The sequence below is a fragment of the Papio anubis genome, chromosome 12, assembly GCF_008728515.1.
Source record: "Papio anubis isolate 15944 chromosome 12, Panubis1.0, whole genome shotgun sequence".
Taxonomy (NCBI): Eukaryota; Metazoa; Chordata; class Mammalia; order Primates; family Cercopithecidae; genus Papio; species Papio anubis.
The window spans coordinates 59,084,192-59,107,927 of NC_044987.1; the positions used below are offsets into that span (position 1 = coordinate 59,084,192).

Here is a 23,736-nt window from a genome sequence, read left to right on the forward strand (position 1 = left end):
AGGTGAGAACACAGGTGACATGAGATGTCAAAGCTGAGGTGTGAAAGGGAGAAGAAAAGAGAGATGGGGCGTGTGGGATGAGCTGACTTTTTCTCCCACGCACTGTTGAACACATTGTGATAAAATATCCATTGACTTTTTACTCTAAAAATCATTTGTTTGAGGACCTGGCTCCCTTCTCAGACCAGGGACTTCCTGAGGACGTGGCTAAAGCCCCCGCTGCAGTGCCTAGAACAGGGCTCTGCACACAGGAGGCCCCAGTCTAGAGAGCGGAGTTGCCTCCCTGTTTGGGAAAAGAGGGGCAGAGAATGAAAGGGGGAGGAGGGAAGGGAGATGGGGGAGAGATCAGCGAGGGTGGGAGCTGGGACAGATGGGGAGGGGCTGGGTGCTCCTTGGCCCTGAGCTGAGCCCCCGACAGCCATGCAGGAGGACCCCCGGTGATGAAAGCTGGCACCTGGGTGGAGGCAGAAGATGCCAAGGAAGAGGCGGGGACAGAAAAAGTTGGGAAATTCTAGCTGAGTGTTGGGCCAACTTAAGCCTGGAGCAGTTTCCAGGAAAAATGAAATCATTCTGGAGAAGAGGCAGGAATGTGATTTCCAACATCCTCTCCAAGAAGGCTCCCAAGGGTAAAGGTGTGATGGAGAATTGTGGAGCTAGAAATCGAGAGACTTCCTCCCAGAGGGTGGAGGCAGGTGCTGCCTCACAGATGGGGAAAAAGAATTCTGTAATTTTAGAGTAGTGGAAAAACAGAATTTCAGCTCCCAAGCTCTAAAACCCAAAATATCAGAGGTCTGCTGTCCAATCTCTTCCCAGTGCCTGAGTCTCCTCTGCAGCCTCTCTGATAGGGGCCATCCAGTCCCTTGCTCACTCTCTCATCTCCTCTCGTCCTGGGATGGAGAGCATGCTCCCTTCTGGGCAGGCCATTCCTCTGGCTGAGCTGGGTCCTGGCTCCTGTGATGCGGCCTCTGTCCCATCTCCGTTGGGCCCACAGGGCTTAGTCACTATGGAGATGCCATCCCATGGGTGGCTCTGCCCTGTCTCAGCCTCCACACCCTCCTGGACTTGAGAGTTTCTGCCCCTGAAGTCTCATCCATGCCCCTTCCAGTGGTGCCTGACACCTACCCTGGAGCCTTCTGGAGCACCCCACTGCTTGACTCCAATCTCAAAGGGCTGTTAAGCAGAGGTGGGGAGGCAAGATTTGAGGCAGCGGGCGCCCCACCATCCTGGCCTCTGCCCAGGGCCCCTGTCCTCCCTGTCCTGTCCTCCCAGGCTTGCCTTCATGTGCCCACGCACACACTCACCTGGTCTGGTGGGTGATGCCCGCAATCTGGTGACTGGGGCAGCCGATAAAGAAGAGCGGCAGGCTGAAGAAGAGGCATAGCAGCATCCCCAGCAGGCAAAGGGCACCGCATCCCACGGGGCCCAGGTGGAGGCGCTTGACCAGGACGCCACCCACCACGATGCCCACGATGACCGAAGGGAAGGAGAGGCAGCCGATGAGCAGGTTGGCGTAGGAGGCTGTGATGGAAAACTGGCGCTCCAGGAACTTGGGCAGGAAGGTGGCCATGCCGGCAGCCATGGATGACAAGCACACCTGGGACAGGACCACCAGCAGGAAGATAGGGTGGCGTAGGGTCTGCAGCAGCACCCTGGGGAAGACTGTGGGGGTGAGTGCAGAGGAGGTCAGGGCAGGCAGGGCAGCCAAGCCGTCCAGCAAAGACTGCCCTCCTGCCCTGCTCAGTTCAAGCAGTTCCATTCCTTTCCAACCTGTCCCATTCCACTTAAATCTACTGCAGTCAATTTTATCCCACTTGATTCCAGTCCATTTATTCTAGTCCTTTTTTATTTTATTTATTTATTTATTTATTTGTTTATTTTGAGACAGAGTCTCTCTCTGTTGCCCAGGCTGGAGTGCAATGGTGCAATCTCAGCTCACTGCAACCTCTGCCTCCTGGGTTCAAGTGATTCTTGTGCCTCAGCCTCCCGAGCAGCTGAAACTACAGGCGTGTACCACCATGCCTGGCTAATTTTTGTATTTTTTAGTAGAGATGGGTTTTGCCGTGTTGGCTAAGCTGGTCTCGAACCCTAGCCCTCAAGTAATCCACCCTCCTCGGCCTCCCAAAGTGCTAGGATTACAGACGTAAGCCACCATACCTGGCCCTTGTTCTAGTTCATTTTTGAAATTCTGTTTCATTTCGTTCCATTGAGTTAGACTTTATCTTATTTGATATATATATATTTTTTTGATTCAATTCTATTCAGTTCCATATAGTTCTGGTCCATGCCATCCTGTTTGATTCAATTTCATCCATCCCATCCCATGTCATTTCATTTTTTCTATTCTACGTATTCATTCCTCTTCCCTGCCCCACACAGTTCTTTCCATCCTGTCCTGCTACAGCTTTTTCCACGCCACCCAGGCCTTCATCCTCCCTTGCGTCCCAAACACAGGTCTCAATTCCTTGCCCTGACCTACCCATCCCTAGCTTGTATTTCTCCATAGCCCTCTACCTAATGTACTATATTTTCACTCATCTAGCTGTTTTATTGTCACCCTACCAGAATATAAGCTTTCTTTAAAAAGATCAGGGGGTTTTGTTTGTTGTGTTGATTACTAAATCTCCAGAGCCTGGGATATAGGAGGCACCTGAATTCATGGGATGAAGGAAGGAATGAATGGATATATGGACTAATATGTAATCAAATGTCAATATGTCTGGGGCAGAATCAAAGACCTCCAGAGAAGGTGAAATCTGAGTCGGCTTGGTGCTGGGAGACTTCCTGGAGGCGGGACAGAGCTAGGGCCTAAAGAATTGGTGGAGCGGGGATCTGGGGAGGTGAAGCAAGGAGGAAAAGAATTGAGTAGGGACCCAGGAGGGGCAAATGCTTGGAGGTAGGAAAAGAAGTGAGTGTTCTGGCAAAAAATTACCTCCCCAGTCTCCTGCTAGCTCCTAAAATGGTGCCTCATTCACTGGTGCCCCCATTGCAAGTCTGCTAAACTGAAGGGCACAAAAGGGTGGGAAAGTCCTTTCCTCTCTGGGCTCCAGCAGCCAGGTGATGCTCATTGGCAGGGGCAGCCCAGGTGAAAGTGTCAAGGACACTTTCTGTTCGACACGTGAAATCCTCTCTCCACTAACATGTGTTTCTGCCTGCAGTAGGCAAGACTGAAGGCAAATATAAGATAGGGAGGGAGAGGAGCAAACCACTTGCCAGACCAGGCTGGTGGGGCCATGGGGGTTCTCTGGGCCAGGTGGGGGCTCCTTCTGTTCCTGCAGCAGCAGGACCAGGGCCTCTGTCATTGGAAGATTTCTGTCTGTCCTCAGAGCAGGGCCAAGTCAGCTGGTTCCCTGGCCCCCTTGGGCCAGGCTAGGATCTGTTTCCTTGGGAGGCAGAAAATAAAAGACACAAACAGTTCGGGCGGGGTGGGTGGGGACTGTGGAATTCCCCCTTTTTTCTGTGCCAGGTCTGCCTCCTGTCCCTGGTTCCTTGCTGCACACCACGCATTTAACCAGCATTAGAGTGAAGAGGTGTGAGGCTCGCTCTGACCCCAGGTAGCTGCTCAGCCTTCTTGCCATGAACTGCTCTGGCCGGGGCGTCTGAGGCCTTATATTGAGCCATGAATTTCAGTCTGGCATGGCCCAGGTTGTACAGGTGCCCCTACTGCATGGTAGAGTCCAGAGAGGGACAGGGGCTCGCCCAAGTTCATCCAGAGGCCAGTGTAAGGCCAGGAGTTTCCTAGGGTCTCCTGACTCCTAGTACAAGGTCCATCCTCCCTTCTATCCTCCCTCCCCCATTCCTGTGCCTCTCTGGCTGCCTGACTCCAGAGGGCTCCATTTCATGGATTGCTTCCAGTCCATTCTCCTGCACTGATCACTGCAGTGTGCTTTATAGCCATCCCCCATCTCTCCTCAGCATCCACAACCTGGCTCCGGAATAGGTGGAAAATTCCTGGAGGGCAGAGGCTATGCCTTTCACTAAGATAGGGCTACCTGCAGGGGAATCCCAGGGCCCATCTCCAGCTCTGAGGCAGATCTTTTCCATGAGACAGGGCTTCCCTTAGCACAGCGCAGTGTCTCCCCCATCAGACAAGTCAGGGCCTCCCTCAAGTCAGTGACTCTGTCTTCTTCATCAGCCAGGAGCCTCACCCAGCTAGACGCCAGGTATCCTCTGTCAAACAGAACAGGTTCTCCCTCAATCTAGGGACTATGCTTCTTCCAATTAGTTAGGGGCTTCCCTTAACTCAAGGGCAATGTCTCCCCCCTTAGACAGGAACCTCCTCTACTTCAAGGACTACGTCTCCCTCATCAGACAGGGGCGTTCTCCATCACAGAGGTCAGGTCTCTTCCATCAGCCAAGGTAGGGTCTCGCTCCATTTGGGGACCACGTATCCTCCATCAAAGAGATTGTATCTTTTGCATTAGACAGGGGCTTCCCCTAGCTCAGAGACTGTCTCCCTCATCTGACAGGGGCCTTTCCTAGTTCAGGAATTATCTTTCCCCAAGAGTATAGGGCACCTCCAGCTGAAGGACCATAGTTCCTCCTCCCTTGGCCTTCCTTTTGGCACCAGGTGGTCAAGGCCAGACCCTAGAGTCAGACTGGCCCCTGGAGCTCAGCAGAAGCCAGGCTGGCTCACTGGCCACAGGGCCTGAGGCACCCCTGCCCTGATTCCCTGCAGGCTCATGTAGAAGCTGAAACTACCAGAGACAATCTGGCCTAGAACACTTGCTCTAGGTTCCAATTTCAGCAGCTTCCCTCCGGGCAGAAGCCCAAGCAGTGATTAATAAGCAATTCAGCAGCACAGCGTTCTGGGGCCTAATAGCATCTGGGGGTGGCCTGAGGCTAGGGAGTCCCAGCCCCTGCCTCTAGGCCCAGCACCATGCATGGAGTCCAAGCCCTCTCTTTCCCTGAGAATGCTGAAAAAACTGGGGGCTAGATTACCGATATCCCAACATCAAGTCTTTTTTTTTTTCAGACAGGGTTTCTCTCAGTCACCCAGGCTGGAGCGCAGTGGTGAGATCACAGCTCGTTGCAGCCTCAAACTCCCAGGCTCAAGCGATCCTCCCACCTCAGCCTCCCCAGTAGCTTGGACCACAGGCATGCACCACCAAGCCTGGCTAATTCTTTAATTTTTTTTTTTTTTTTTGGTAGAGGCAGGGTCTCCCTATGTTGTCCAGGTTGATCTCAAACTCCTGGGCTCAGGAGGTCCTCCTGCCTCGGTCTCCCAAAATGTTGGGTTTACAGGTGTGAGCCACCATGTCCTGCCCCAACGTCAAATCTTAGGAAGTTCTTCCCAAGAATAGGCCTAATTCCTTCCTGTTGCAGAAATCCTCAGTAAGGAATGAAGCAACCCCTGTGGATAGTACCCTCCTAAACCACAGGCAGCTCAGTTTACTATCCTAGGGCATGGTCAGAACAACAGTGGAACAAGAGTAATAATTGAAATAATTGTACCTTATATATGAGTGCAGTTTTTTTTAATAGCATAAAGAGGCTTTCCATTTTTCATCTCATTTGATTCTCATGATAGCCCTTGAGACAGGCAGAACAAGGATTATTGACCCAATCTTCCAGATGAGGAAACTCAATTTAGAAAAGGAAACTAACTTCTTTAAGATTGTGCACTGGTCACTGTTACGGGCAGGACTCAAATCCAAGTCTTCTGACCTGCCATCCGGAGCTCTGTAAGAGCTGGGCACACGGCAGGCACTCACTCAATGCTCCTGGGGTCATGCTCTTGAGAAACAATGGCCTGGTCATAATGCGTACTCTGGTTACTGATAGACTGCGTTCATAGTCTCAGGATAATAGCCTCATGGACCTTAGATCATTGAGTCTCCTCCTTGCTATATAGATGGGGAAGCAGAGGCCCAGAAGAGAGCAGGGATCAGGAACAAAAGCCCAGGTTCTGGATTTTATCCCAGAGCTCTCTCTGCCCATGCCACTGCCTGGGAATTTCACAATTTCCTGATGGCCTCCCATTTGCAGGCTCAGTGGTGGGTGGGAGGGGAGGAAGGGTCATAGAGGAAGGGTCATAGAAGGCCTGACCTTCAGGAGCACAGGCTCAGACCTGAACTCATCTAGAAGCCCTGAGGGTTCTGAGAGCCAAAGAGGGAGGGAAGTGGCCTTGCTGGCCCATGCCTGGCCCATAGGGGAGATTTTGAAAGCAATAAAAAATGATGGTCCAGGCAGAGAGGATTGCATGTGCAAAGACTCACAAGAAGTAGATGGTGCTCACACGGGGTCTGCAGGTAGAGAAGATGAATCAAGAAAGGCGGGAAGGACTGGATCCCGTACAGCCTCGAGGGCCCCTCTGGCCCTCGCTCCCCATAACCTGGTCTAAGCTGACTTACCTTTAATGAACTGGATCACAGTCAGGTTTGGTGCAATCTGGACTAGGCCATCCTGCTTCTTTGTGGACTCCCCAGGGCTCTGCTTAGAGGGAGAATCCTTGTCCTGAAGGAGACATAAAACCAAGGACAGTCTGCTGGATACCAGCGATCCCATTCAGAGTGGGCTGTGGGCTGGGGAGGAGAGCTCTTGGAGAGGAGAGGGTGAGGGCCCTGTCATATCTTCAGGAGCAACTGAGGCCTGCAGTGTTCCATTTGTTCTTGGCCCTACAGGTACCCAACAAGTGGTTTTGAAAGAATGAATGAAATTCTTGTGGTTAAACTTCATCATCACCAGTATCCACATGGGTTAGTTGTCATGACCACTATTAACATCATAATAATCACCAACATTTTTAGGAAAATCACCACCATAATCATCGTCATCATTTCTATTCCTTTCAGCTTAAATATCACCCTCATTCACATCACCCATATCATTGTGACTAAATGACAAATTTAGTCATGACATTACCACCACAATATGATGATTGCTATTGTTATCTCTGTCGTGATCACCACCACCAGCACAATCATCATTATCACTGTCACCTGAACCTCCAGAATCACCACCACCATGATGATAATCAGAATCATCAACGTCATTATCACTGTCTCTATCATCATCATCACTACCATTGTCTTCACTGAGATCAGTATCACCAGCCTCATCTCCATCACCACTTCCATCATCACCACCAATGCTACCCAAAACACCAACACACCAGTCCCGTCAATCTTCACTCCCACTGTCACTGCTCCTCTTGGATGAATCAGGTCATACCCAGAGGATGGGCTCAGCTTTGGGTCCAAGCTGTGAAGATGCCCATGGACACCCTGGAGTATGTCCCTCCACCTGGGTGGGGACCGCCTATGTGCAACTTTTGAAAAAGAGGGGACAAGAATATTGTGTGTGTGCAGGGAGGGGGCGCAATCACCATCTTCTGATTGTCAGAAATAAGAAAGGAAATAATGATAAATAACGGTTAATGCCTACTAAGCACTTACTATATGCTGGGCACTGTTCTTTTTTTTTTTTTTTTTTTTTTTTTGAGACGGAGTCTCGCTCTGTCACCCAGGCTGGAGTGCTGTGGCCGGATCTCAGCTCACTGCAAGCTCCGCCTCCCAGGTTCACGCCATTCTCCTGCCTCAGCCTCCTGAGTAGCTGGGACTACAGGCGCCCGCCACCTCACCCGGCTAGTTTTTTGTATTTTTTAGTAGAGACAGGGTTTCACCGTGTTAGCCAGGATGGTCTCGATCTCCTGACCTCGTGATCTGCCCATCTCGGCCTCCCAAAGTGCTGGGATTACAGGCTTGAGCCACCGCGCCCGGCCAAGCTGGGCACTGTTCTAATGACTAATGCGTAACTTACTGAAACCTCACAACCTCCTGAAGTATATACGTCCCTACCAACAACTTGGAGAAGGAAATAAGCGTCAAAAATCATTTTTAAGAAATGAAGTAGATACCATAATCATCCCTTTTTGTCATGTAATAAAACTGAGACACAGAGAGAAAATAACTTGTTTCAAGCCACACAGATAATAAGTGGTCCAGCTAGGATTTGAATCCAGACATCTTGGCTCCAGAGTCTGAGCACTTCACTGGTATACTCTGCAGGAAGGGGGCAACCAACGCCAAGGGCACAGAGTACTCTGCCTACATTTCTCTAACAAAACTCTGTGAGGCAGATACTATTACTGTGCACATATTTTAGATGAGGAAACTAAATCTTGGAGAAGTTGCTATGGGCACAGGGTCATTTGAATATAAGTGAGCAAGTGGAGTGCAATTTAGTTACATTTTTCTATGTAGGCTGAGGTCAGAATTAAAAGCGAAAAATTCCCTGGAGGAAAACTTATGCCGAGGCCGGGTGTGATGGTTCACAGCTGTAGTCCCAGCACTTTGGGAGCCTGAGGTGGGAGGATTGCTTAAGCTTAGGAGTTCAAGACCAGCCTGGGCAGCATGGCGAAACCTCGTCTCTAATAAAAATAAAAATAAAAATAAATCAGTCAGGCGTAGTGGCTCACCCCTGTAATCCCAGCACTGTGGGAGGGTGAGGCGAGTGGATCACCTGAGGTCAGGAGTTCAAGACCAGCCTGGCCAACATGACAAAACCCTGTCTCTACTAAAAATACAAAAATTAGCCAGGCATGGTGGCGCGTGCCTGTAATCCCAGGTACTAGGGGGGCTGAGGCAGGAGGATTGCTTGAACCTGGGAGGCAGAGGTTGCAGTGAGCTGAGGTTGTGCCACTGCACTCCAGCTTGGGCAACAGAGCAAGACTCCATCACAGAAAAAAAAAATTAGCCAGGTATGGTGGCATACACTGGTAGTCCCAGCTACTCAAGAGGATGAGGAGGGAGGATCATTTGAGCCAGGGAGATGGAGATTGTGTCAGAGGCGTTAGAATCAGAACGATTCCATGTTGACTGAGGGTTAGGAAAAATGAGGCTGGGACTTGCTGGGCTACATTCCCAGAAAGTCAGGGCATTCCTAGCCTCTAGATGTTGATGGTTAAAGGAACAGATTGAAAATGTTTACTAAATAGACCCAGACTTAGGAGTGTCCTGATATCCCGATGTCCTGAGAGCAGAAGCATTCCTAATTTTGCTTTAAAGATAATAATATCGATTCTTGCAAAATATAGTAATTAAGAAAATCCTTGATCACAAACCCTTGTAGCAGAGCACATCTCCCCATGATCTTTTTTCATCCTATATAAACATATATTGTACCTAGGGTGGATGCGTTCCTCCTCTTACCTTCGGGAACACCCTGCTCTGCCTATGGAGTAGCCATTCTTTATTCCTTTACTTTCTTAATAAACTTGCTCTCACTTTATGGACTTGCCCTGAATTCTTTCTTGCATGAGAGTCAAGAACCCTCTTTTGGGGTCTGGATCTGGACCCTTTCTAGTAACAGTTGCAGTGAGCTGAGATCGTGCCATTGCACTCCAGCCTGGGCGATAGAGTGTTTCAAAAAAAAGACTTACACGCAGTGTGGACAGTAGTTTAGAGGAGGCTGCCCTGGAAGGAAGCAAGCTCCCTGTAACTAGGAGTGTGCAGGCCAAGGCTTCCCCAAGTCCAGGGCCAGGATGCCATGGGCCATAGGGAAGGAACTGTTGGGCTGGAGAGCGCTCATTTGGACTTCCTGGTTCTGCCTCCTCTTCCCATGTTGCCTGTGAGGTTCCTACAGGACTTACACTCTGGTTGGGTCTGACACTTTCTCTTTCTTCTCCCATCTCATTTTCTCTGAGATCATCATGAGGCAAATTCTGGATTTCCCCACATTTCAGAAGCTTCATGTCAGCCACCACCTCTGGGGGGATCCCCTGTTCCATGCCTCCCCCACCTGGCCTCCTGATGTGGCTGGTTCAAGACTAGTCTGTCCCAGCAGGACAATTCATTCAAATATTAATTCATGTGTTTGTTCCCTTGGGCTTTTTTCCCTTTCTTCTCTCTGCTTTCATTCCAGCAGGGAGCGGGCTCTGGGGTTCCTGTCCTCAGGGGATGTTTGTGACATGTCAGAAAGCAGTAATAGGTTGCAAAGATTTCCCTTCCTGTCTTTTGTTTCCAGAGTTTGAGTCCCTTGAGGAGATTCTGCTGGGTGTTGTGGTGGGTGTGAGCAGAGAGGGAGGCTCTGAGGATGAGGGGAAAAGAATACCATCTTCCCTAAAATAAAGCCTGGAAAAGAGGAAGGGGCAGAGACAGAGCAGTCTGTGGGTTCCATGAGCAGCAAGGTGCCACGTACCCTCTGAGACAGGGCCCACGGAAGCAATTCACCTCCAAGGGGCAGGATGCACGGTGACCTAGGGAGGCTGGGCTCCCATGTTCCCAGCCTCACCAAGACCTCTTCTCCAAGCACAGTAAGGGAACCACATGGGCCAGGATGGCAAGTGGGCATCACCATAGTGACCACAGTGGGCTGATGCTGATGTCTGCTGAGCGGGGGGCGCCCTGGTGCTTGGGCACTGTGTAAGACACAGGACCTTTGCTTCACCTTGGTCAGAGAGCTCTGAGAAAGGCTGAGATTGAATTTCTTGATGATCTGGCAGGATGGGCATTCACAGTAGAAATTAAGTTGATTTTTAAATAAAATAAAGAATGTCTATTTTATACATGCTTTAGGTCTGAGGCAAACCTTATTTGACAGCTTTCTCCCCTGTGGACCCTGAGCTCTGCAAGAGCAGGATTCACGTTTATCTTGTTTTCTGTTCAAACTCTTGTGCCTAGCAAGGGCCTAGGGTGAAATAGTGGTTCAATTGAAAGAGGAGTGCAAGAGATGGTTCTAACCAGCAGTGGGTGTAGCCAATGCCAGGCTTTTGGGGGAAAAAATGAAAGCAAGAGGAGATGCCATCATGCTCCCAGGGAGTTCTTGAACTGCTGATGGTTCCGAGACAGGCCAAGGGTCCACAGAGCACACCAGGGCTAGCGGAACTACCATTCCAGGACATGCCAGGCCACTGGTATATGGGCTGGTAGCTATGCATACATGAGCCTGCTCCATCTTCACTGGGACCTGCCAGCCATTCCTACACTCCTTTACACATGAGCAAACAAGCTCTGAAGGTAGGCAACTTGTTCAGCATCACATAACTAGAGAGTGGCAGGACTCAGATCCGAGCTCAAGCTTGCCTGAGTAGAAAACTCATGCTTTGATTGGGCTCGCATCTATAATCCCAGCACTTTGGGAGGCCAAGGTAGGAGGATTGCTTGAGGCCAGGAGTTTGAGACAGTCCTGGGCAATATAGCAAGACTTCATTTCTACAAAAATGTTAAAATTAGCTGGGCATGGTGGCGTGCACCTGTGGTCCTAGCTACTCAAGAGCCTGAGGTGGAAGCATCACTTGAGCCCAGGAGTCCGAAGCTACAGTAAGCTATGATGGCACCGCTGCACTCAAGCCTAGGTGTCAGAGCAACACCTTGACTCAAAAAAAACCTCATACTTTATCCACTAAGCCCCCTGAGTCAGACAGCTCTGATAAAGGACTGGAAGAATGTTTGTGGTATGATTTGAAGGAACCTGAAATCCTACCTTTTCTTATTTTTTTGAGTAAGGCAGCCTGCGTGGATTATTCATTTATACCTTAGAGCTGCACTGCCTCATACAGCAGCTACCTGTCACGTATGGCTCTAAGCAATTGAAATGTGGCCAGTCCAAATCGAGATGTGCTGTAGGCATAAAATACACGTTGCATTTTGAAGACTTAGTATGAAAAAAGGAAAATGTTTCATCATTAATTTTTTACTATTATATGTTAAAATGAGAATATTTTAGATATAGTGGTTTAAATAATATGTATTATTAAAATTAATTTCTTTTACTTTTGCATGTGGACAAAAAAATTAGAATTACATATGTGGTTCATGTAACATTTCTTTTGGACATGCTGCCTAAAAGAGATTCAGTGAATCCTTGCTCCCTTCTGAGTCCCATCTGAGCTCTGGGAGAGTGGTCTGGGAGGGGCGCCACAGTGATGGGAGGGTCCTGGATAGCTGAGAGAGAGTGCTGGAGTGAGTGCTGCCCCAGGAAACAGGAGGACAGGCTGGGGACAGACTGATCACTTCCCAACATTTTTTATCAGGAAGGGGCAGGGTAAGCAGAATCTTCTGAGTTCCTTGCCTGGGTTCCCTATTCTCATAAAGAGTAAAAACAACCACAATGTCGTCTGCTCCCATGTGTACATTCCTATTTGGTCTACACTGCACTTTTTTTTTTTTTTTTTTGAGGCAGAGCCTTGCTGTGTCTCCCAGACTGGAGTGCAGTGGTGTAATCTCAGCTCACTGCAACCTCCGCCTCCCAGGTTCAAGCAATTCTCCTGTCTCAGCCTCCCGAGTAGCTGAGACTACAAGCACACACCACCACACCTGGCTAATTTTGTATTTTTAGTAGAGACGGGGTTTCAGCATGCTGGCCAGGCTGGTCTTGAACCCCTGACCTCAGGTGATCTGCCCGCTTTGGCATCCCAAAGTGCTGGGATTACAGGGGTGAGCCACTGCGCCCAGCTACACTGCACTTTCTTATCCATCATGTCGTTTAATTCCCACAATGGTCTGTCTGGTGCAGGGATTATTATTGCACCTATTTTACAGAAGAGAAGACTGAGGCCCCAAAAGGGGAAGTGTCACCCAGGCAGTTATTGGCAGAGCAGGCTCTCAAACCAAACCCAGGTTCTCTAGTCTCCCTGTCTCAGTCCTGTCTCCTGCTGTGAAAGAGCATGGGGTTTGGAACAGGAGAGGAGTGACAGACCTTCAGGGCCTGGGTGGTCAGGGGCAGCATCCAGGGAGAAGTGAGCTTTGGGGTTTGGGTAGATAGAAAGGGAGAGCAGATTTGAAGCAGAGGCACGGTGGTGGAAGGAGCCTGTCTTGTGCAGGACGCAGTGGGGACACCAACCTGATTACAGCGGTGCTTGACTGGGGCAGGGGCTGGGGCCAAAAGACCGGCCAGAGCCAGACTTGGGTGGTTTGGAAGGCCAGGCTGAGATTTTGGCTATATTCTGTGGCTATTGGGAGCCCTAACTGTCCTTAGCTCCTGACCCTGTGTTCTCCACAGATTTCTGCTGCTTGCCCCCTCATCTGTTTTGAGGACAGCTGAGTAACAATGGGCTCCAGAAACAGGAAACGCCTCTGCTCAGTGCAGGGACTGCAGTGCGACCCATCTGGGCTGTGTTTGCCTGGGTCAGCAGCCCTGGATGGAGAAGGCTGCTGGAACTTCCCCTCTGGGGGCTCTTTGCTGATTGCTGCAAGCCTGCTGGACACCATGTGCTGTGTGTGGCTCAGCTCATGGAAGGCCCTCCTGTCTGCTGGGCCCCCAGGGATCCAGGCACTATCTGTGGTGACAGCTGAGTTCCTGTTAAAAGAAGGCTTTGTCCAGGGGCTAGGTTCCCTGACCCACAGAGCCAATGTGGACTCTGGGGTGATATGGAACGCTCTGCCAGCCTCGGGTTCCTTCACATGTCATCAAGGGAAGCACCACGGGGATGGGAGATCTGCTTAACTTCCTCCCATCCCATGAAAGAGAGTGTTTTTTCAGTAAGAGCTGAGTTTCCGTGAAGAATGAAACACGTTCCCAGCTTTCTTCTTTTCTTTTTTGAGGCAGAGTCTTGCTCTGTCACTCAGGCTGGAGTGGTGCAATGACACGATCTCGGCCAACTGCACCCTCCGCCTCCTGGGTTCAAGCGATTCTCCTGCCTCAGCCTCCCAAGTAGCTGGGATTTCAGGCGCCCACCACCACGCCTGGCTAATTTTTTGCATTTTTAGTAGAGACGGGGTTTCGCCATGTTGGCCAGGCAGGTCTCGAACTTCTAACCTTAGGTTAGAAATCAGTATATTAAAGAGACAGAGAGCTGAATTTATTATACATTTAAAAATAACAAAGACACTTTGGGAGACTGAGGCAGGTGGATCATCTGAGGTCAGGAGTTCAAGGCCAGCCTGGCCAACATGGCGAAACCCCAACTCTACTAAAAATGCAAACATTAGCCAGGCATGGTGGTGCATGCCTGTATTCTAGCTACTAGACAGAAGAATCGCTTGAGCCCGAGAGACAGAGGTTGCAGTGAGCCAAGATTGCGCCACTGCACTCCAGCCTGGGTGACAAAGCGAGACTCCATTTCAAAATAAATAAATAAATAAATAAATAAATAAATAAATAAATAAATAAATAAAACTAAGAGAGGGACCAGGGCCAGGTGTGGTGGCTCACGCCTGTAACTCCATCTCTTTGGGAGGCCAAAGCAGGCAGACCACTTGAGGCCAGGAGTTCAAGACCAGCGTGGCCAACATGGAGCCTGTAGCCTATAATCCCAGCTACTTGGGAGGATGAGGCAGGAGAATTGCTTGAACTCGGGAGGTGGAGGTTGCAGTGGGCCAAGATTGCACCACTGCACTCCAGCCTGGGTGACAGAGTGAAACTCTGTTTCAAAAAAACAAAACAAACCAAATAAAACCAACAACTAAGAGAGTATAATTGGAACATTTGTAACACAAAGAAATGATACATTCTATTGATTGGTTATACATTGAAAAATAAATTTAAAAAATAAGACATGATAAATTCTTTCTTGTTTCTTGAGGTGTTGGATACCCCATTTACTCTGATATAATTATTACACATTGTACACCAATTCAAAATATCTCACGTAGGCTGGGCGCAGTGGCTCATGCCTATAATCCCAGAACTTTGGGAGGCTGACGGGTGTGGATCACTTGAGGTCAGGAGTTGGGGATCAGCCTGGCCAACATGGTAAAACCCCATCTTTACTAAAAATACAAAAATTAGCTGGGTATGATGGCGGGGACTTGTAATCCCAGCTACTCAGAAGGCTGAGGCAGGAGAATCACTTGAACCCTGGAGGCAGAGGTTGCAGTGAGCCGAGATTGTGCCACTACACTCCAGCCTGGGTGACAGAGAGAGAGAGACTCTGTCTCAAAAAGCAAACAAACAAAGAAAACCAACCAACCAACCAAACAAACAACTCATGTACCTGATAAACATATACACCTACTATGCACCCATAAAAATTTGAAAACATTTTTAAAAAGAAAATGAAAAAACACAAATTTTCAAATAAAAGAATATATTTAAATCAAAGAAAAGAGAGAGAACTGCACTCCCACGCTTATTGCAGCACCATTCACAGTAGCCAAGATATGGATTCAACCAAAGACTCCATCAATGGATGAGTGGATAAAGAAAATGTAGTACGTATACCCAATGGAATACTATTTGGCTTTAAAAAAGAAGGAAATCCTGTCATTGTGAAAACATGGATGAACCTAAGGACATCATGTTAAGTGAAATAAGCCAGGCACAGAAAAACAAATACTGCGTGATCTCAGGTGTGGAATAAAAAAAGTCAAACTCATAGAAGCAAAAAGCAGAAGGGTAGTTACCAGAGCAAGTTGTTAGTCAAAGGATACAAAATTTCAGTTAGACAGGAGAAATAAGTTCCGGCAATCTATTGTACATCATAATGAGTCCAGTTAATAACAATATATTGCATACTGGAAAATTGCTAAGAAAGTAGGTTTCGAGTATCCTCACCACACACACACAAAGATAAGGAAGTGAGGTAAGGCATGTGTTAAACAGCTTGATTTATCCACTCCCCAATGCATACATAGATCAAAACATCTTGTTCCACCATAAATACATACAATTTTTACTTGTCGGTTGAAAAACTAAATTTAAAAAATAAAAAAGTTAAAAACCATGTAAAAAGGAAAAGCATATAAGGTTAGAAAAAAGACACTTTTTCTATTAGTTTTCCCCTTCAGAGCTGGCCTGCTCCGAGAAAGATGCCAAGAACAAGCCCTCCTGTTTCCTGTGCCTGCGCTTTGGCACTGAACTGCCCACCTCACCGCTTTGCCTCACTTCATTCTTACAAAGACGCCGAGATGCAGATGTTACGGTTATACCCATTTTACAGATTTCAGAATTAGTAAGTAGCAGAGCCTGGCTGGTATGGTGCGGCCACCATATTGCATGGTAGATGCACCTGACAGTACTAGCTTCTTAAGCATATCCTGAGAATGATCCTATGGCCTAAACAGAATGTGCGTTTGGAGTTCTTTTTTTTTTTTTTTTTTTTTTTGAGATGGAATCTTGCTCTGTTGTCTAGGCTGGAGTGCAGTGGCGCAATCTCGGCTCACTGCAACCAATGCCTCCCAGGTTCTAGCGATTCTCCTGCCTCAGCCTTCCAAGTAGCTGGGGCTACAGGTGCACGCCACCATACCCAGCTAATTTTTATATTTTTAGTAGAGACAGGTTTCACCATTTGGCCAGGCCGGTCTCAAACTCCTGACCTCAAGTGATGTGCCCACCTCAGCCTCCTAAAGTGCTGAGATTACAGGTGTGAGCCACCACAGCCAGCCTCATTTGGAGTTCTGAGCTAAGGAATCTGGGAGTGGCCAACCCAGAGATTCATTTCTTATTTATGAAGGACATCTGAACCCCCGGCTCATCCCATGAAACGAAGGCTGTATGAAGGATCAAAGCCCTTTGTTTTGGGTTAAGTGAAGGTGGCCAGGTGGAGGGTGCCATATAATTTGCATGGTTTTTTTTTTTTTTTTTTTTTGAGACGGAGTCTCACTCTGTCACCCAGGCTGGAGTGCAGTGGCCGGATCTCAGCTCACTGCAAGCTCCGCCTCCCGGGTTCACGCCATTCTCCTGCCTCAGCCTCCCGAGTAGCTGGGACTACAGGCGCCCGCCGCCTCGCCCGGCTAGTTTTTTGTATTTTTTAGTAGAGACGGGGTTTCACCGTGTTAGCCAGGATGGTCTCGATCTCCTGACCTCGTGATCCGCCCGTCTCGGCCTCCCAAAGTGCTGGGATTACAGGCTTGAGCCACCGCGCCCGGCCAATTTGCATGGTTTTTACAAATGGTAGTGATTCTCTGTCCAGCCCACCACCACTGGACCACCCTGTATGTAAGTTCCCTCAATAAACCCGATGTCGCCGGGCGCGGTGGCTCAAGCCTGTAATCCCAGCACTTTGGGAGGCCGAGACGGGCGGATCACGAGGTCAGGAGATCGAGACCATCCTGGCTGACACGGTGAAACCCCGTCTCTACTAAAAAATACAAAAAACTAGCCGGGCGAGGTGGCGGGCGCCTGTAGTCCCCGCTACTCGGGAGGCTGAGGCAGGAGAATGGCGTAAACCCGGGAGGCGGAGCTTGCAGTGAGCCGAGATCTGGCCACTGCACTCCAGCCTGGGCGGCAGAGCGAGACTCCGTCTCAAAAAAAAAAAAAAAAAAAAAAAAAAAAAATAAACCCGATGTCTTGTTTGCTGACTCCGAGTCTTCTCTTCAGCCCCTTGAGCATGGTGCCATCCCTATTGAAGTCAACAGGCCTCCAGCATGACATGTGTCTAACCCCTGCCATGTCTAGCCCTGTCCCTGCCACTGCAGGATGCCTTAGACACTAAGGAAGCTCACATGGTGCCTCTTGGGCCTGATCAGCTACCTTTCATCTCTTCTTTAGCCTCAGTCTCCTCCTCTGACAAATGGCAGTATTGGACTAGCTCAGCTGGTTTTTAGGAACAGAACCCTTTTCCCAATTGAAATCTCATTCTTTAGATTTAGTCTTTAGACAGGTATGAAAACACACACTTCAGTCCGAGTAGTTCTATATTTTGTGTGTGTGTGTAGAGGGGTGGAAGGCCCTTAGCCCTGCTCGGTGATACCCCTCCTCCTCCTCCCTATGGTGGTACCCTTGGGGTTCTGTGGGGTTCAATTCAAAAAACCAGTCAAGCAGATCGCCCCAACAGGGCCTCAAGCCATGATGTTAAAGGAAGCTCTATGTGCAGACCTGGTGGTCTGGGGGAGCCTTTCCTCAGCTCTTTGGTGCCAGGACCTGGCTTTGTACAGACCAGTACAAGGGCCTGTGGTGCTGTCCAACCTCTGGACATGTCTTTAACTCTCTATGGGCCAATCCATCCATCAGTGAGATGCAGCGGGGTCTAGAGGCAGTGCCTGCAAAGAGGAGGCACTGGGGGCTAGGAGGCCTGCAGCACCTCAGAACTCACAGATGCTGCCGTGGAGACACAAAGCCCCAGGGAAATGGGGGCTTCCTGGCTGGGCAAATCCTGATAGACCAGCCCTAAGTCCTGGGTTTTAAGGACCATTGCCACCTCACACTCCTGTCCTCCATCTCTGACCATTCTCCCAAAGAAGTACATGGAAATTAACGACTGGAAGACAGTGGACATCACAGGCTTACAGACTCTTAGCCAAAATTGCAGCCATTTAGAAATGTGGATTTGGGGAGTCATAGACCATTCCAGGCACAGACTTTTAGAATAATGTAAGTACTTGAGAAGCTCTATTAGGAACACAGACTTTAAAACCATATAATTTTAGAATCCCAAACTCTCAGACATATTCCAGAAATAACAGACACATAGATTCCTGGTCTCTGTGGTCAGAGTCCGGTGGTGCTCAGAGGCTGGAGAGGGACAGGGGTCCTCATGGAACAGGCTTGCCTGCCAGAAAGTAGCTCTATGGGCCCCTCTGAGCCCCTGACCCAGCCCCAAGGGCAGGTTCTCAGAAGGACCAGAGGGCATGGTGGGCACAGGAGAGTTGCTGGCTGAATGGGAGCACCACCACCACCACAGGGACAGATGGGGAAGAAGAATCTGTCAGGAAGCCCTCAAGAGACCATCTTTACCCCACAGACCCTGCAGAGCCATCTGCCAGGAGTCCTTGGGCCTAGCAGGACCTTGGGGACTGGCTGATTGTAGACAGGAAGACTGAGGCCTAGAGGGAGGTGAGGCCTGTCCTGGGTCACTCCTATGAGGGTCTCTTGGTAGCACCTGAGCTCCGAGGCCACAGATACAGGGACAGAGCCAAAGGCAAGAAAGTAGGGCTCCTGTCCCCTCCCATCCCCTGCATGGCCTCCCCCAATCCCATCTCCTACTCTTCTACTCTACTCTTCATGGGGACTGCTAATGCCCCCTGCCCCCCAGGCAGAGAATCCCATAATCATGGCCATGGGAGAAACCTGAGCTGTCATTCATCATTCCCCATCTCTCTGCATCTGGCCTTCCTTCACCTTCTCAGACCTCCTTGGGGCAGGGGCTGTGGAATGTACCCCTCTTTTCCCCTGTCAAAATGCTCACATATTGCTCCAGAGACAGTGAGTCATTTAGAGATGGCCTTGAACCTGTCAGGGGCAACAGACCTTGTCTGATCTGCTACCCATTTGATAGATAGAGACACTGAGGCCAGAAACCTTCTCTGGGCCACATAATTCTTGTATTACATACTGCCATATCTTTAAAAACAGCATTTACTTCGAAGAGGGTATTTAGGGGACCTTGGAACCCTGAGCCTGGGAGGGGACGCCTGGTGAGATTTCAGGGTTAGCTCTGCCCTTCACTTTCTCCTCTTGCCCATTCTCTCGCCCTGCAGAAGATACACATCCCATGTCTGGAGGTCTGGACTTTCTGGAAGCCAATTCAGCCTCATTGGGCCTTTGCTCCTGGTTTATTCAACTCCCGATTGGTGGCCCTTCTGAGCCAGGCCAACCAGCTTTACTGCAAGCAGACCCGGCCAAGGCAGCCTCAGGGAGGTGGAGGAACAATTCCTCCCACATCAATATTTATTGCCTGAGAGCTGCTGGAAGCAGATCATCATGTTCTTAGCCCTTGTTTCTTTTTAAAGAACCTCTCAACCCCTTCCCTCCCCACTCCCCATCCCCAATGTGCTGACAGAATGAATCCAGACAGCCAGACAGGTTCACAGCTGGGGAGCCAGGGTTTCAAAGCATCATAGAGACACAGCTCTTAAAATTTGAGTCTCTGAATCATAGCAGCTCCGACTCAAGGAATCGTGCATTCTCGGAATCCGAGGCACACAGGATATTGCTCCAGGAGCCTAACCTCAGCATCTTACACAGCAGCACAGAATGCGGAAGTGGCTTGCTGCTCAAGGTCATATGGCTGGCATGTGACAGAGCCCAGTGCAGTCTCCCACCCCTAAACTTTGCTTCTGCCACCTATCCCACCCATGGCTCAACTGGCATTCTTCTCTGTTAAAATTTAGGACTCAATTTGGAGATCATCTGTAACCAGCAATGTAGGCTCTCTCTCTTTCTTTTATGAACATCACCCCACCTCTAAGTTCTAGGAATTTCATCGTATCCAAACTTTGGCCTGAGCTAGGCAGAATCAGAAAGGCCCCGCTGTGGTTTCAAACTGTCTTCTTCCCCTGAAATTGCTCACTCCCTGGCAGCTGCTTCCCCCTGCCTCTGAGACAGCTGCACCCAATCCAGCATCAGCCCAACTCATCACTGTCTTGGGGACATCCCGCAGCAGGGCAGCTATGTGTAGTCCCCAACCTGGGTAGCTCCCAGATGCACCTCTATCCCCTCACTGCCGATGCATGGCTTCCACCTGGCCTGGACCACCATCAGAGCTGTCTGATTTCTCTCCCTGCCCCCACCCTCTCCAAACATATTCAAATGCATCAACCTGACACAGAAATGCTCTTGCAGCAAAAACATTCAACAGGATTTTTATAAATTGTCCCTTTGAAATTAGAATTACTTAGCAACAAGTAAGTTACTTAATTTATGATTGTCTGTGATTTCTCAACAGCCACCTCCCATACTTGGCAAAGAGGAAATCTAATGCACAAATTTTCAGAATGTAATGAAATGTGTATAAGTATTTAAAAAAATTAGTGAACTTGACATTACTGGCATGTAATTAAACTTTTAGGCCTGGCACAGTGGTTCACACCTGTAATCTCAGCACTTTGGGAGGCCTAGGTGGGCAGATCACCTGAGGTTAGGGGTTCGAGACCAGCCTGGCCAACATGGTGAAATGCCATCTCTACTAAAAATACAAAATTAGCCAGGCGTGGTGGCACACGCCTGTAATCCCAGCTATTTGGAAGGCTGAAGTGGGAGAATCACTTGAACCTGGGAGTTGGAGGTTGTGGTGAGCCAAGATCTAGCCTGGCCAATAGGGTGAGACTCCGTCTCAAAAAATAAAAATAAATAAATAAATAAACTTTAAAAATTGTTTCTATTTTGTCATTTTCTTTTTAATTTGAAGCCAATTTGTTGTTTTTCAGGCCTCGTGTTTTTGTGGGTACCTGGAAAACTTGGAAGTCCCTGGTCCAGAATACTCTGTTCTGCCTAGTGGCTCATGTGATCCTGTCCTCTCCTACCAGCTTTGTGACCCTGGGCAAATCCCTGCACTAGGCTGGGCCTCCGTGTCCTCTTCGGAGGAGAGACCCACCTGCCGCAAGAGTGGAGAAGGGGGATTCTAGACACCCTGGAGCATCACACCGGTCGCGACTTGTCCATGAGTCTGTGTCCTCCCTAGACTGTGCCCGCTGGAAGGGTGGAGGCCATGGACTGATCTTCAGGTCCAGCCTGGGCCCTGCACTCCGTGCATGTTTGTCCCCTTCACTGTCCCCGAAAGGGCCAGGTTTATTTCTATAGCCAAATCTTTCACGCAGGATGTTTCTGTGCCTGGAATCTCTGATCCTCTCTCCTTTCTGTGCTTCCACACACCCTTCAAAGTCCAGCTGAAATCCCTCCTCTTCAGGGAAGTCTTCCCAGACTGTCCTACCCACTCTCCCAATTCTTAACATTCCTATGGCATGTTCAGAATTTACAAAAACTTTAAGTGATGAGCACAGAGGCCATACTGTAGTGGTTAGCATGAGGGGCATGGGCTCAGAGAGGTGCGGGTTCTCATCCCAGCACTGCCCTTGCTTGCTGGCTTTGTGATCTTTGTGACATTGGCTCTGGGTCTCCTCAGCTGTGGAGAGGGCAGGTGATATTCACTGTGCAAGGCTGTCAGAAAGATGTGATGGAGCCCAGGCAGAAAGCATAGCGCCCAGTGGGGATGCAGTGTAATTTTTTTTTTTTTTTTTTTGAGACAGAGTCTTGCTCTGTTACCCAGGATGGAGTGCAGTGGCGTGATCTCGGCTCACTGCAACCTCCACCTCCCGGGTTCAAGCGATTCTCCTGCCTCAGCCTCCCGAGTAGCTGGGACTACAGGTGCCTGCCACCACAGCCGGCTAATTTTTTGTATTTTTAGTAGAGATGGGGTTTCACCATGTTAGCCAGGATGGTCTCGATCTCCTGATCTTGTGATCTACCCGCCTCGGCCTCCCAAGGTGCTGGGATTACAGGCGTGAGCCACCGCACCCAGCCGAAGTGTAATGTTACAAAGGAGAACAAGTGGGTGGGGCTGGAGCCTGGACCCAGACAGGTAACATGGAGGGAGCTTACCTTCCTGGCAGGTGAGTCTGTGACTGCTAAGACCTTTCGCCGAAACTGAAGCTCATGTTTTTCTTTGGGCATTTCCTTGGGGAAGAAGAAGTAGGGGATGGCAGCCAGGGCCACTGAGCCAGCAGCAATGAGGAAACCCAGCCACCAGGCACCCACCCATCGGGGGTCCTTTATGGTCAGGCTGATACCACCTGGAAGAGAAGAGCATGGTGACGTTAGCGTCAGGATGATAGGCTGTCACTTCTAAGCCACCATCCTGGGACTGGCCTCTGAGACATGAGGTGGCCCAGGCTGGGAGTCAGGAGACCTGAGTTCCAGTCTGCTCTGCCAGGTGTGTCCTGTGTGACCCTGGGCAAGTCCTTGGCCCTTTCCGAGTCTTGGCTTCTTCAACTACTGAGGCAATGTAGTGCAGTGGTCAAGGCCATGGACTCCGGAGGTGAACTGCTGGGTCTGAACGCCATTACTAACTCATAACCTTGGGCAAGCTACGTAACCTCTTTGTGCCTCAGTTTTTGTCCTTTGTGAAATATAGATATTAGTAGCTTCCAAATCATAGAATTGTTGTGAAAATTAAAGAAATTAATAGATGTGGAGCACTTAGAAGAGTGTGTGCCATAGAGGTACCTGCCCATCCTCCTCTTCCTCCTTCTCATTACTATTGTGATTATTATTCTTAAATGAAGGGTTAGGATTACTGTTGTGTTTCTCAGACCTGTGTTATCCCCAGGGATGTTTGTCAAAAATTGCCTTACCGAGGACCCACTTAGAATGACCACAGAGTGGGGTGGGAAGGTGATCAAGGAACCCATACCTTTAACAAGTTCCCCAGATGATTTAGATCCCTACCTAGGTTTAATTAGAACTAGATTATCCCAGATGTGCCTCCTGGCTGGCACATCTCCTGTCATACTTCTTAATCCCAAGGCTGAGTTGCGTACATTCTCCTTCAATTTCCACAGCATCCGAAAATGCTTCATAAAAATACAAATGAGCTGGGTGCAGTAACTCAAACCTGTAATCCCAGCACTTTGGGAGGCTGAGGTGGAAGGATCATTAGAGGCCAGGAGTTCGAGACCACCCTGAGCAACATAGTGAGGCCCTGTCTCTACAAATAAATTAAAAAGTTAGCCAGATGTGATGGTGCACACCTGTAGTCTCAGCTACTCGAGAGCCTGAGGTGGGAAGATTGCTTGATCTCAGGCATCCAAGGCTGCAGTAAGCTAGGATAGTGCTACTGCGTGAGGGGCAGAGTGAGACCCTGTCTCAAAAATAAGAAAAACCAAATGCTCCTTGATATAACAACCCCACATGCAGAGCTGGTTCCCCTCGTGCTTGATCCTAAGTTCCTCCCAGGCAGGGACCAGAGGACTCAGTTGGCACTTAGCAAATGTACCTGTAACGCTGAGGATGGGTTTGGCTTTTGCAGTGATTAGACTTGATTCTCTCCTTACTTTTTAATCTCCCCTGCCTGCATGTCAGGCTGGTGAGAACTCACACATGCACCTCTCCAGCCCCTCTGCTTCTCTCATATCAGTCTGTGCCTGCAGCTGGCATGATCTGCCTACCTTGTGAAATCCCCCATGGAGAAGGGAGTTTTGAGGT

General features: G+C 49.3%; 1 protein-coding gene across 4 annotated transcripts in view; it reads right to left on the bottom strand.

Annotated features, from left to right (window-relative positions):
* SLCO2B1 (solute carrier organic anion transporter family member 2B1) overlaps nucleotides 1-23,736 on the bottom strand; it is a 165,272-nt gene that overhangs the window by 11,376 nt on the left and 130,160 nt on the right. For all 4 annotated transcript variants that reach the window (XM_031653102.1, XM_021926322.2, XM_021926321.2 and 1 more), the window contains exons 7-9: nucleotides 22,135-22,325; nucleotides 6,351-6,453; nucleotides 1,302-1,659 (exon numbers count right to left, since the gene is read on the bottom strand). In XM_031653102.1, the coding sequence (XP_031508962.1) occupies nucleotides 1,302-1,659; nucleotides 6,351-6,453; nucleotides 22,135-22,325 (652 nt within the window). The remainder of the gene's footprint in view (nucleotides 1-1,301; nucleotides 1,660-6,350; nucleotides 6,454-22,134; nucleotides 22,326-23,736) is intronic.